The sequence below is a fragment of the Notamacropus eugenii genome, chromosome 2, assembly GCF_028372415.1.
Source record: "Notamacropus eugenii isolate mMacEug1 chromosome 2, mMacEug1.pri_v2, whole genome shotgun sequence".
Taxonomy (NCBI): Eukaryota; Metazoa; Chordata; class Mammalia; order Diprotodontia; family Macropodidae; genus Notamacropus; species Notamacropus eugenii.
Window position 1 is genome coordinate 310639446 of NC_092873.1, and position 14926 is coordinate 310654371.

The 14926-nt window shown below is 40.4% G+C and overlaps 1 protein-coding gene across 1 annotated transcript in view; it reads left to right on the forward strand.

Moving 5' to 3' along the window:
• LOC140527776 (acid-sensing ion channel 2-like) overlaps positions 1–14926 on the forward strand; it is a 370541-nt gene that overhangs the window by 270651 nt on the left and 84964 nt on the right. The window contains exon 3 of the mRNA XM_072644950.1: positions 7332–7459. Within this exon, the coding sequence (XP_072501051.1) occupies positions 7332–7459 (128 nt within the window). The remainder of the gene's footprint in view (positions 1–7331; positions 7460–14926) is intronic.

Below are 14926 nucleotides of genomic sequence, written 5' to 3' on the forward strand. Positions count from 1 at the left end.
AAGTCTGCAATAGCTTCTCTACCTTCAAGGAGCATCTGCCGTGGGTGCAATGCCGAACTTGGAGTCAGGAAGCCAAGTTCCAGCCCTGCTGGAGTCACTTCCTAGCTTCCAGTGTGACCCTGGACAAGTCAGTTCACCTCTCAGCCTCATTTTCCTCATCTATAAAAATGGGTATTATAATAATAGAGCCTACCTCCCAAGGTTTTGGTGAGAATCAAGTAAGATAATACATGAAAAATGTTCTATATTCAAGAGGCTGTACCAGGTACTGAGGAAGGAAAGACAAAAAACTGAAATGGTCCCTGCCTTCAGGGAGCTGGTCCAATGGGTGGAACATTGGATTTGAGGTCAAGCAGACTTGGGTTCGAATCCTTCTATGATATTTACTAGCTGTGTGACTCTGGGCAGAACATTTACCTCTCTGGGCCTCCATTTCCTCACCCAACAAAATGGGGATGGTTCCATTTTTCTGAGGGATGGGAAATTGCTCAATGCTTTTTAATGGAGTCAGGCTTCTCTCTGAAATATTTTTAATGTGAGTATTCCTTTGATGAGCCTGTGTGAGTAGAAGTCAATGACTATCACCTTCTCTGAAAGGACAGGGCCAAGAAATTCATAACCCCTACCCCCTACAGGATTATTGTAAGGTTCAAATAAGATAAGATGAAAAGAGCACTGAAGACTTAAAGTGCTATATAAGTGCCAGTTATTACGATTGTTATCCTACAGGATGCCTTAAACCCGACCTGGGAAAATCACCCTTCCTCTCCTCTGGTGCAAATGTATGCACCATTGACCCACACACATCTTCCTGTCTCTATATCATTTCTAATGCAAATGTCTCTTCATTTTCCCTTGAAAGCTAATGGTCCAGCCCTTAGAACAGATCTTGCTAAAATAGAAGCTTTCTTAATCTCATATTTTGGGTCTTCCTTCTTAGTGCCTTCAAATATCTCGTGAAATCGAATTTTGACATTACCACCATAGTCTCCTGAGACAAACAGACTATGCTTTCAGCTAATCTAAGCTCTAGCCATATTTGAAATCCTAACATTGCCATAACAGTGTCTCTTTCTTCAAATGCAAGCCCTTTCTATAGAAAGATTTGAACTGATTTCCATCTTCCATAAACTCTCTCATGGTAAGGGGAAATACAACCAATTCTCATTCATCCAACAAGTCAGTCATTCACCTAACAAGCATTGATAGGGAAGGGAGGGAGGGAGGAAAGGAAAGAAGAAAAGATGAAAGGGAGGAAGGGAAGGAGAAAGGAAGAGAGAGGGAAAGGGAAAGAGAGGAGAAGTTAGGGAGAAAGGAAGGATTTATTAAATATCTACCATGTGTCGAACACTGAGCTAGGCACTGGTGATACAAAGGCAAAAATAAAATAGTTCCTCCCCTAAAGGAGCATCCTACTGGGGTATACACATAAGTATATATTAAAAATTAAGGACTGTGCTTGCTATTTCATTGATGTATAGAACTCCTAAATGAAGGGACTCTCTCTTCCAATGCCAAGCATTACCCTTCTTGTCTAGAGAGTTGGTCCAGGCGCCAGGTAGCTGGGTAGCACAGTGACTAAAGCACTGGACCCGGAGTCAGGGAGCTCTCAGATAATTATTAGTAGTGTGATGCCAGACAACTCATTTAACCTTTGTCTCAGTTTTCTCATCTGTAAAATGGGGATAATAATAGCACTTAACCTCCCAGGTTGTTGTGAGTATCAAATGAGAAAACATATGGAAAATGTTTTGCACACCTCAGAGTGCTATGTAAATGTAAGTTGTGATTGTTGCTGGCTTGCTCTGGATCACGTGGCCAGTTCTGCCCAAAGTGAGACCTGGACCCATGTGTTTCTTCCTATGAGGTTAGTGTTCTCCCTGCTATATCATGTTGATGCTCTTAATTAAATGCATGCAGGTAATTTACAGATGGGAGGAGTCACTGAGAGCTTAGGGAATCAGGAAAGGCATCATTGCCTTAGAGGAGGTTTCGAAGGAGTCTAGGGAGTCTAGAGAAGAATTCATTTGACACTTGGGGACACAACTGGTACAAAGGCATGGCAATGGGAGATGAGCGATATCCTATGTGAGGGATGGCAAGTAGACCACTTTGGTTCCACTGAAGAAGATGTGAATGTCATTAATGAATGAGAAACTTCCATGTGTAAGGTACTGTATGAGGTGCTGAGGCCGGAAAGAGAAAAAGCAAACTGTCTTTCATCTCAAAGACCTTATATTTTTGTGGTTGTTCAGTCATTTCAGTCCTGTTCAACTCTTCATGACTCCATTTGGGGTTTTCTTGACATGATTTGCCATTTCCTTCTCCATCTCATTTTATAGATGGGGAAACTGAGACAAACAGAGTTAAGTGACTTGCCCAGGGTCACACAGCTGATAAGTGTCTGAAACTAGATTTAAATTTAAGTCTTCTTGATGTCAGGCCCAGCACGCTATCCTCTGTGCTACCTAGCTGCCCACCTTGCATTTAACTTATATCTACTGGCAGGGGGCAGGGGGAACCTGAACACAAGTAAATACAAAATAGACACAAGGTCCTAAGGAGGGAGAGCATTCCAAGCATGGGGAGACAGCCTGTACAAAGGCATGGAGATGAAAGGTAGAATATTGTGAACAGTCCGATCTGATTGGAACAAGTATATGTCAAGAGGAATGTGTACCATGAAATAAGATAGGAAAGATAGTTGGGAGGCAGATTGGGAAAGATCAGGCTTAATGGTTTGCATTTTGTCCTAGAAGTAATTGGGGGCCATTGAAGATTTCATGTGAGGGGAGGGGTGGTGACATTGTTAGATCTGCCCTTTGGATGAATGCATTCATGAACACATGCATGCATGCTTAGCCTCCAACTTGATTGAAAAGATTGGCTCCATCCAGTGGAGTCTTTCTTAACTTCCCATCTCTAGTTCTCCCAGTTTCTAGTCTTCATTGCACACTCTCCTGTCATTTTGTCTGATCTCAGAGGAAGGAGCATCCCTCCTGCTCACAAAGGCAAATTCCTCCCCTTGTACCCTTCATGCCCTTCCCTCCCAGCTCTCCTGGGATCTTGCTGCAAGAATCATACTACATCAGCTATCACGCCCTCACCATAGGGTCCTGCCCATAAACATGCTCAAACCTCCTCAATCTTAACTGAAAAAATAATCTTTCATTGCCCATCTTATCCCAAATCAGTTATATCAATGGCATCAAATTCAAATAGGAATGAGAGCCACTAAGCTGTACATAAGTTCTAATGGCCACATATTGACTTAGAAAACCACATATTAGCATTATATTTGCATAATATGATACAATGCAATGCAATACCCATGGAAGATGTTAATTTTTAAAAATTTTTGTTAAATATTTCCCAATTATATTTTAATCTGGTTCCCTGGATTTCACACCTCTATGAAATTACTGCCTCTTTTCTCAGTCCCTTTTGCTTTTTTAAAACGTTGTCTACAGGACAGTTGGTGGCACAACAGACAGAACACTAGCCCTGAAGTCAGAGAACCTGAGTTCAAATCCAGCCTCACATACTTATACTAGCTGTGTGACCCTGGGCAATTCACTTAACCCTAATTGCAACAACAATAACAAAAAGATATTTACACCTGATGTTTCTCTTTCCTCTACAACCCCTTATAGATAGCAATTCACTCCTGCCCCTCCTGGTTGGCTTTGTCCATGTCATCCCCATGTTCACCACCCTTCTTTAATTTCTCCTGATATCTCATGCATGCCAGTGGAGAAATCTGACTGTCCACCCTCTCCATAGAACCAACTGATCTTTTTATCATGTAATTATGAAGCAGCTAAGGAGCATAATAGATAATGTCAGATTTAAAAGTCAGGAAGACCTACATCGACATCTTGCCTCAGACACATACTACCTATGCAACCCCATGAGCAAGTCATTTCACTTCTCTGAGCCTCACTCTTCTCATCTATAAAATGGGGATAATAACAGCCCCTACCTCAGAGGGCTATTGTTAAGGTCAAATGAGGGAATATTTGGAAAAAGTTTTGTAGATCATAAAGTGCTTAATAAATGACATGAATTATTATTACATAAGTCCTTGATATCTTTTTATTCCAGTCCTCCAGGGTCCTTCTCTGATATATTGTAACCTATTTGCCCACACCATCTACCATGTGCCTTTCCGTTGCTCTCTGTGTGATAATATTATTAATTCTTCAGAGACTGTTATATTCCATGGCATGCCCCCATATCATAACACTGGTATAAAATTGATATTTGAAAGGTTGACCTCTGTTTTCATGAGAAGCTTGTCCTTAGCCGCTAGTCCTTTTAAATTCTAAAATATCACTCCTTTCTGCTACTTGTGTCTCTTTCCATTTTCACCACCATCCCTAAGACAGTCCCTCATCGACATTGGATTATTGCAACAGCTTCCTAACTGCTCTTCCTGCCTCTACACTCTCTCTTTTCCAACCCATTTTTTGGATCATAGATCTCTAGATGGATGTGACCTCAGAACACAGGTGCCAGACTGAAAAATAAGGACTGCAAAACTCCACAGTATGGCCCAAACGAGATTGAAATGTTTAACCAAACAAGGAAAAATATAATCCAGCATAGATGATGATAATTTGTAGTTTTCTAAGTCAATATGCAGCCTGCAAGGATTCATTTCTTTTTGAGTTTGTCATCATTGCCTTAGAGAAGGTCGGCCCCAACCCCTTCATTATACAGATTAGGAAATAGAATCAGAGAGAAAATTGCTGTCTTACAGGTAGCAAGTGGAAGAGGGGGAATTTGAATTCAGGTCTTTCAAAGCTAGAACTAGTGTTCTTGCTACAGTACAATGCTGCCCTTTTTTGGTGTAATTATTTTCAGTTCAAGTGTCATAAATTTTAAGCTTCGTGAAACATCATCTAAGTTGTATAGCTCCCCCAGTATCTAGTACATTTCTCTATACTGGTAACTGTTTAATAAGTGCATATTGAATTTAGTTGAATTCCTGGACCAAGCAGAAGCATTTCTTTGGGACAAATGAATGTCTGAGTATCATGATTTCCTTGACATTCCTTGTCTACTGCCCAATTTTTCTGTCCAAAGTCCTGACTGTTTCCCCTGTCTAACTTCCTTGGCATGCCTTGTCCACTACTCAGGCTTCCTATCCAAAGTCCTGACCATTTGCCCCATCTTCCACCTTTTTCCCAACTTCTGGTGCGCACGCACACACACACACACACACACACACACATACACACACACACATATACATATATACACACATACACATATATACGTATGTATATACATATGTATGTGTATATATGTGTATGAATACATGTGTATATATGTCTATGTATGTGTATATGTGTGTATGTATTGTATAATATAAATGTCCTGGTCCTGACTGTCTTCTTGGCCCTTGAATGCCTTCCTTTGCTCTGGGCTCTCTAGCTCTGACCTGCTCACCTGGCTGCTCTCCAGCCACTCTACCTTGAATGATGGCTTCCAAGGATTCCCTGCCTCCATCCAAGGATTCCCTACCTCCAAGCCTACTTTAGTGACTTTCAGTGTTCTCTTGCACTGAAGCTTGACCTTGGCTTTCTTGGTCTGAGTTATGAGTCCTCAGGGACCTTTCTTAATTCCTATATCCTCCTGTCCTTCATCTCATCTTGTCTTCCTCCCATCTTCTCTCACATGTCACTGATCATCCTCTGTTTCTTTCTTTTCATCCCTTTATGCATTTCTTTTCAAATACTTGATTCAGGTTTCTTTATTCAGACTGACTTTTGCTGCAATTACTTTAATGAGAAATAACTATCTTCAGAGCTCTCTGACTACCTCAAATTTCTATGGATATTAGCTGAACGCCGTGACTTGCACAATGAGCCAGCTGATAGTCTCCCAATACTTCCTCCTAAAGGCCGTTGCCCCTGAGCGGGGAGGGGAGGATATTAAACAAAAGCTCTGCCATTAACAGGCCACCTACACCTACCTATCTCACACCCTGCTACTTCCCCTTAGATCCTATTATCCTTCCACCGTGTTTCTATAGGGGGTTGGTGAGTGGGTGGCAAGGCAAATCATTAAGCATTTTTTAGGTCACTTAGTTTCTCTAGGTCTCACCTTCCCCGTATCTAAAATGGGTATGATATGTTCCCTACTTCCCAAGGTCATTATGACGATCCTGTGAGAGAACATAGAAGAAAGTCTTTTTATAAACTCTAAAGTGGCACACCAAGGTGAGATCCAGAATTAGTATGTTGCTACAATTAATAGAACTGTTATTATTCTTGCTTGGAAAATAATTAGCTGTGTGAACCATGGTGAGTCAGTTATAAAAGATGAGTCAATATGAAATCCTCTGTAGTTCAAAACTCTTCATAAATTGTCCCCCTGTCTTTCCAACCTTCTTAGACAATGCAACACTTTCCACATATACACAAATACATTGAGATCCAGTGACACTGGGCGCCTTCCTGTTCCTTAAACAACATACATCATCGCTGGACTGGGAACATTTCCACTGTTTCCCCATACCTGCAACGTTCTCCTTGATCGTCTCTGCCAAACTAAAACCTCACCATTTACAGGAAGCCTCTTCTGATTGTCCTTAGTTCTTGTGCCTTTCCTCTGTTGATTGTGCCCAATTTTTCCTGTACATGGTTTGTTTGTATATAGTTCTTTACATGGTGACTCCTCCCTTAGATTGTAGGCTCCTGGGGAACAGGAACTGTCCTTTTCCTGAGTCTAGCGTAGAGTAGCCACTTAATTGTTTATTGACTCCCAGACTAGAATGTCTACCTGGTGTCTCCCACCCTTACCACATGACCAAACACATCGTACTTTTTTTTCATTCATTCTCTTCCTATCATGCATTTCCTTGATGACACTTTTTGCTCCTTTTCTTCTTTGGAGTTTCTCATTGGTTTTAGTTTGTAGCCTCCTCACGTCTACCATGTACCTCATTCCCCTCTGTATAATTTTCATTTTCAGTTTTTCAGAGATTGATGCATTCCATATCTATATAACAACACCTGTAGAATATGGACATCTAAAAAAAGATTTTGATTTCTAAGAGAAGTTTATGGGCATTAAAGGAGGTTTGCAGTTAATTTCCAGAAGGCAATTCAGACTTCTATTCAGTGGGTCCTAAATGGAAATTAACGAGTGACTCATAGGCTGCACAGTTATTTCCATAGTATGGATTTGGAAACTGAGACACAAAAATAGACTAGATAAATGAGCATGGGGGAGGGGGTCCCTTTAAATGTTTTGACCCCAAGATTTCATGAATTCAATTGCTGCTAATCAAATTACTCTGCCTTTCCTATTTCTTCTTCCAGAGGAAACGACTTTTGAAGCTGGAGTGAAAGTTCAGATTCACAGTCAGTCTGAGCCACCCTTTGTCCAGGAGCTGGGCTTTGGGGTGGCACCAGGATTCCAGACTTTTGTGGCCACACAGGAGCAGAGGGTAAGTCCTTGGTGCATTTGTGCATCTTGCCTACTGGTGTTTTCTGAGATAGAGGAAAGAGAGCCAGATTTGGAGTCAGGGAACCCAGGTGCCAATCTCAACCCCGTCACTAACAGCCTGTGTGTCTTTGGACAAATCATGAGCTCTGTGTAGCTTCTTCATGTGTAAAATGCTGGTATTGGATGGAATTATCTTTAACCTTCCTTATAGAACTAATCTAACAAAATTCAGTGAAATGTTTATTGTTGTTATTGTGGTTTCCACCTCCTCAGTTAGCCTCCAAGTTGAAGAGAGAAAAGAGGGAGAAGGCCCGAGTTAGTTAGGAGAAGCCCTTTTCACCTTCAGAGGGAAAAAAATGGAGATCCAATCCCTGGCATGTGGCTCTGAGTAGATCCAAGTTTCCTCCACTAGGCCAGGTCCATCCTGCCAACTCCTAAAAGGGGAGTGTGATGAAATCTGTTTATTTCCTCTTTAATTCACTAGCTATTTTCTTTTGAAAATGTTTCCTTCTGTTGTTAGGGATGTGCTCGTTCCAAGCTTTCTGGAAGTCATTTGCTAAGATGTTGCTAAGGGAAATCGGCTAATCAAAGCCGATAAGCAGTTCTAGTTATAGGAAAGGAATGTAAGTTAACCAGATAGGTCTTGGCCCGAGCAAAAGAAGGAAAGATGTTATACTCTCCCAGAGAGTAAAGTAGATAAATGCCTTCTTCCTATTGGAGAATACTCTCCTAGAGAGAAAAATGGAACAATTCCTCCTCCTGATTGGAGAAAAAGAAACATGGCATCTTGCCTTTTCCTGGTGAAGAGGCCATGTGAAGCTTCCTCATGGGGAAAAGAACGATCTTAGAGTAGAAAGTGAAAACTATAAACATGGGAAAGCTGAATTTTCCTTCTCATTCCTGATTATTTGTTTTTTCTAATAGTTAAGAGATCAAAAGAATAGGAAAGGGCTGGCTATTTGGTCATTAGAAATAGTTAATAGGCTTTGATACTGAGCAGCCCTGGATAATTGGGAAGGAATTCATTCATTGTGACAGGAAGAGGACCTGACTGGGAATCAGGAGACCTAGAACCTACCCCTGATAGAATTCCTCATTCTAACAGCATGATCTTGGATAAGTCATTTCTGTGGACTTCAGATCTTGTCGGAGCTCCCTTCCCTCTTAGACATTCTCTGATTCTACATAGGTAAGAGAAAATTCTGACATGGTTGTGCAGGTTCATAAAAGGAGCTGAGATTCTTTCTCTTAAGCAGAGGGCAGGGATCACAGAAGGAAAAAAAAGTCACCTAGGAATGTTGAGAAGGTGGTTTGTTTATTTTGTTCTGTTTCTTAAAGTTTGCTCTGAAATGCCTGTAAGTAATTGGAATAAAGTTGCTCAGGTTCTACTGTTTATATATATATATACATATATATGTATGTATGTATGTGTATATATGTGTGTATGTATATGTATATATATATATATATATATATATATATATATATATATATATATATATATATATATATACACACACACACATTTGTTGATAGTCAACAAACATTTATTAAGGGCCTCTTACATGCCAGGCACTGGGCTAAATGCTAAAGATACCAATATGAACAAGAAAGACAGGCCCTGCTCTCAAGGAGTTTACAATCTAATGAGGTGAGATAATACACAAAGAAAGCCGAAGAGCTGGGGGTGAGGGGAGTGTAGGAGCATGATGGGAAAGCTAAAGAAATCCAAAATTATTGCTGCCAAAGAAATCAAAGAAGTCCAAAATGAGTGAGCTAGATGGAAAATGAAACATCTGAGATGTTAATCCACTTCCATCTCCTTCCAAGGAGGAGTTCATAGCTTCATTCTCCAATCAGAGAGGCAGAGGGTAACAATGGGGTTTGACTGGATCTTGCAAGATGAGAACATTTTCCAATGATGAGTTTCCTGGGGGCATGATGGAGGATCAATAAAGTCCAAAATTACATTAGATAAGGTAAGGAAGTCGACCTGTGATTTCAAAAAACACACCACCACCCTTTTCTATCAGTACAGGTTGGCACCTTCTTGGCAACTTATAGTATTTGAGAGTTGCCTAGAATGGGGTGACATAAAGTTATTTGCTCAGTCACACAGTCATTATATGTCACAGGGAAGGCTTGAATTAGGTCTTCCCAGCTTCAAGGTCCAATCTTTAGCCACTATACCATGCTGCTTTCCATGTATACTTAACACACATGTACAAACACATATATACTCATGTACATGTGTGTATATACTTATATCTCTATATTCATGCAGATCTGTGGCTTCATCAGTATAAGAAATTCTTCTTCATCTGTAAGATCAGCCAATGTTTGCAACATATAGTAGGAGAGAGTTTTCCTGGGGTGTGTAGACATTAAAATGCAGTCATATGACCAGTGTGTGTCAGGACTTGTTGGATTAAACAGAATTTGAACATGGATTGTAGCCATTCCAGAAGTGGCAATCTCACCACTCTCCTTCAGGAACAGAATTCTGGGCTGACCTCTACCCAATCCCCAGCTCAAAGAAAAGAGGGTGCAAGGGTGATGCTCCTCCAAGTAGTAGAAAAAGCTCTGGATCCCCTCCCTGTGGTATGGGAAGTTTTACTGAAAACCCAAGGAAACAGGAACTGAAAAATATTAAGGACCCTTGTTCTAAGACCAGGAGTTACAGAGGAAATCTCTGTCAGTGGATGGAGTTTCTCCATGGGGAATTCTCCACCAGAATGAAAGTGAAAGTGCTGACCTTAAAAGAAATTAATGTTATTAGTTAATAGTAATTGTATTAAGTACTAAAACAATAACTTTGTGCTGATGGTAGCAGCTGGAATTTATGTAGGCTTTAGGGTTTACTGAGCTCTTACAAACATCCTCTCGTTATCCCCACATGTAAGATCATTTCATTTCTTTAAAATTAAGCATCCACACCACCACCCCAGCTCTTCAAGGAGCCTGCAGTAGCATCTATATAACATTCACCATACAGGGCAGTGACTGGATTCATAATCTATGAAGGTCATTTACAAGCCGAGGTATGCTAGTTAATTTTTAATTACTACTACCCTGAAAACCCAGGACACACTTGGAAGTTTCATCCACATTATTAATATTTTCTCCATCAATTTCTGAAGTCCAGAAATCAACAGGTGGTTGTTTGGTTTGTTCTCTGTTCTCAAAGAGGACCATGATATCAAGGAGATGACATGACTTGCAGTTGACTTTGATTTGAGTGAGGGAGGACCATGCAAGGCCACCAGCCTCAGTTTCTCCTCCAGACCCATCTAGGTCCAGAGGCACGATGTTCATCAGGATGATTAGAGATGGCCCAGGATGCAATGGGAGACCCTGGCCCTTTTAGGTCTAAGTTTTTTTTCAGGTTCTCACTTTGAGTGAGACAATGTCCATTCAATAAATAGGCCTCTTTAAGAAGTGAGTCAAGGGATGACCCCTTCAATAAAATTTTTTAAAAACCAACAAAATAACACATCAAGCCCTGATTTGTACTATTTGCCAATTTTGGAGGTTTAAGTGCTCACTGAAAATTTAAACAACTGGGCTCTCATGAGCCAATAGAAGCTGGTTCCAACCTGGTCAAACCACACACAAAGGAAATGAATAATGAATAGTCATGTTATTTCTTACTCCCTTGCTACTCTAAATTAGGTTCCCTGAGGAAGGGGACTGCATGAAACTGCAAAAAATAGATTGAGAGTTAGAGGGGCTCTCAGAGAGCACCTCATCCAACTCCTTCCTTTTTTCAGGTGAGGAAACTGAGGCCCAGAAGAAAACCAAGTGATTTGCCTAAGGTCCCACGGTTACCATGGGACAGGAAAACAATGCTTCTATAGCTCCTTCAAATCTCAGCTAAAATTCCATTTTCCACAAGAAGCCTTTCTCAATCTCCCTTAATGCTAATACTTTTCCTCTCCTTATTATCTCTAATTTATCCTGAATGCGTGTGCAAATATGTGTGTGTATGTGTATAGTTTGTACATAGTTGTTTGCCACCATTACAATGTGAGATCCTTGACCACAGGTACTGGGTTTTTTCCACCTTCTTTGTATCCCTAGTATTTAGTATAATGCTTGGTACACAGTAGGTGCTTAATAAATGTTTCTTGGCTTGATGTGACAGAGCCCAGGTCCTCAAGTCCAAATCTAGACTCCTACTATGCTGACTCTAAGATGTACTTCGTGTTTCCTTTTATCTCTCACCTCCAGTAGAGTACTTAGCACATAGTCAATATTTAATAAATGTTTGTTGAGTTCAATTCAGTTCAATTGTAACAGGACTCAACCCTGCCATGTGAGATCAATGGAAGGAACTCAGGATGCTTACCCTGAGAGCAGAAACCAAGAACAGGGTCGGGGGAGGAGTGGCAGATGATAGCTATCCACAAATATTTGAAGGCTTGCCATCTAAAAGAAGAATTACACATACTTTCTATAACTTGAGAGGACAGAACTGGGACAAAATATTGTGCAAGTATGTGATGCAAATTATTTTTGTTGTTTAGTCGTTTCAGTCATGTGCAACTTTTTATGACCCCATTTGGGATTTTCTTGCTGGAGATACTGGAATGGTTTGTCATTTCCTTCTCTAGCTTCTTTTACAGATGAGGAAACTGAGGCAAACAGGGTGAAGTGACCTACTCACGGTCAGATAGCTAGTAAGTGTCTGAGGCTGGTTTTGAAGTCAAGAGGAGGAGTCTTCCTGATTCCAGGCCCAGCACACTATCCATTGAGCTACCTAGCTGCCCAAGTCTACTTGGTTCCATTTGTCCAAAAGTTATTAAGCACCTGCCAAGTTTCAGGCACTATATTCTCAGTAAGGGATATAGAAATTGAAAGTATCACAGTTCTTTTCGTCAAGTACATTACATTCTAATAGTTGGTATATGGCATGTGTGGGTGGAAGTTACACAGAGGTAGATTTAGGTTCCATATAAAAAAAAACTTTCCAGAATTGTCCAAAATGGACTGTATGAAGAGACCGTTATGTTCTTTATAAGTGGAAGTTGGTAAGAAAAGTCTGGATGACCTCTTTCTGGAGACTTTGTATGGAGGATGATTACTCAGGAGGAGTGCATTAAATTGGGGTGGGGAACCTGCAACTTTGAGACAACATTTGGCCCTGTAGGTCCTCAGGTATGACCCTTTGACTGAGTCCAAACTTCACAGAACAAACCCTTCTTTGGGATGAAATTTGGGCCACATGTGGCCTCAAGGCTGTAGGTTCCCCATCCAGGGTTAGAAGGTCTTCAAGGAGCCTTCAAAGTCTGAGAGCCTACAGTTCTTAGAGGACTCTGGGAGCCTTCTCACTAGAGTGCCCTGGACCTGTTTCATCCAAAGATGCACTTAGAATATGGACTATTGCCAGTAAACCTCAAGAGACAAGAAACAAATATTCTATTCTGTCTGCCCCATCCTCCATTATACCCAACAATATTGATTGAGAATTTGGTAAAGGATACAATTCAGTAAATCCATGAGCCTCTATTCATTCCCTTTTCCTCCGTATCCTGGGCCTTGCCTCTTCCTACCGAGGCAAGCTATCACTGGGAGTCTTCAAATTGAACTGGATAACCAGGTATCCGGAATGTAGATGGGATTGTTATTCAAGTATGGATTGTACTGCATGGCTTCCCTTCCAGCTGTGAGATTCTCTGCTTCTGTGATTTCAAGAAAAACACATAGCTTGAAATTTTCCCCTTTGCTACTAGCTTTATCTGTGTTATTCAGTGAGACCTAGCAGAGGGTAGAGAGGAGGTGACTGGCATTGACATTTTTTTCCTGACACCCCTATTGAACGTTGAGTACTAGATCAGCCATGGGGAAAGAATGTTAACAGAGATAAAAGAGTGGACTTTGTCTTTGGGGAACTTTCTGTCTACCAGGCAGGGAATCTGAACACACATGTTATAAGGATGACCTTATAACAATCAGAAAGCAAGATAGGATCATGGCCAAAATACTGTGCAGGTACTGTGTAAATTCTGCACAGTTCCATATGTCCAACAGTTATGAAGAACCTGCTAAATTTGAAGCACTTTGTTGTCAGTGAGGGATATAACATTTAAAATGCCACGGTTCTTGCCTTAGAGGTGGTTATATTCTAATAACTGGTACATGGCATGTACACAAATGTTTGGTACAAAGTAGAATATGATAGAGATATAGGCAAAGAGCTATAAGAAAGCTTGAGAAAACAGATTACTTCTTTTAGCATTCTTTTTTAAGTATATAATATTTTATTTTTTCTCCAATTACATGTTAAAATAATTTTTAACATTCTTTTTTTAAGCTTTGAGTTCCAAATTTTATCTTTTCACCTTCCCTCTTCTTTCCTTCTCGGAGATGGTAAGCAATCAGATATAGGTTATAAATGTACAATCATGTAAAATATTTCCATGTTAGTCAATTTGCACAAGAAGACTCGAATAAAAGAAAAATAATGAAAGAAATAAAGTGAAAAATAGCATGCTTCAGCCTTTCTCTGGAGGAGAATAGTCTGCTTCATCATTAATCCTTGGGATTGTCTTGGATCATTGTGTTGCTGAGAATAGCGAAGTCATTCACAATTCTTCATCAAATAATATTGCTATTACTGTGTATAACATTCTCCTGGTTCTTTTCACTTCTCTTTGCATAAGTTCATGTAAATCTTTCCAGGTTTTTCTGAAGTCATCCTGCTCATCATTGCCATCTTGTCATTCCATCACAATCGTATGCCACAGTTTATTTAGCCATTCCCCAGTTCATGGGCATCCCTTCAATTTCCAATTCTTAGCCACACCACAAAAAAAGCTATCATATTTTTGTACAAATAGGTCCTTTCCCTTTTTTTCCAGTGTCTTTGGGAGAAACATAATTCAGGAGTGGGGAACCTGCAGCCTTGAGGTCATATGTGGCATTCTAGGTCCTTGGGAGTGGCCTTTTGACTGAATCCAGATTTTACAGAATAAATCCTTTTATTAGGGGGATTTGTACTGTTACATTTGTATTCAATGGACATTATTACTTTTTATTGGTGGAGAGGATCACAGAAGATTCCATGGGGAATGCCACCTGCTCTGGGCCTTGAAACAAGAAACAGTTTGATGAAGGGAGGAAAGGGTACTGGACTTGCAACCACACTTGCACCTCAACTTCAGTCTCAACTCTGCTACTTACTCTGTGACCTTGGTTAAGTCATTTAACTTCTCTAAGTATCAGTTTCTTCAGTTGTAAAATGAGAGAGTTGCACTAGATGATTCCTACAGTCCCCTTCCATTCTATGGCTCTACTTATGGCTAGGTAGAGATATGGAGATAAGATATTCCATGAATGAAGAAATTTTGCGCAAAAACACAGCTCAGATACACAGGATAGTAAGCACATTATCCATTTTAACTGCAGCATGGAGTGCTTGGAGAGGAATCTCCTGAAATGAGCCTGGAAAGGCAGATTGTAAAGAGAC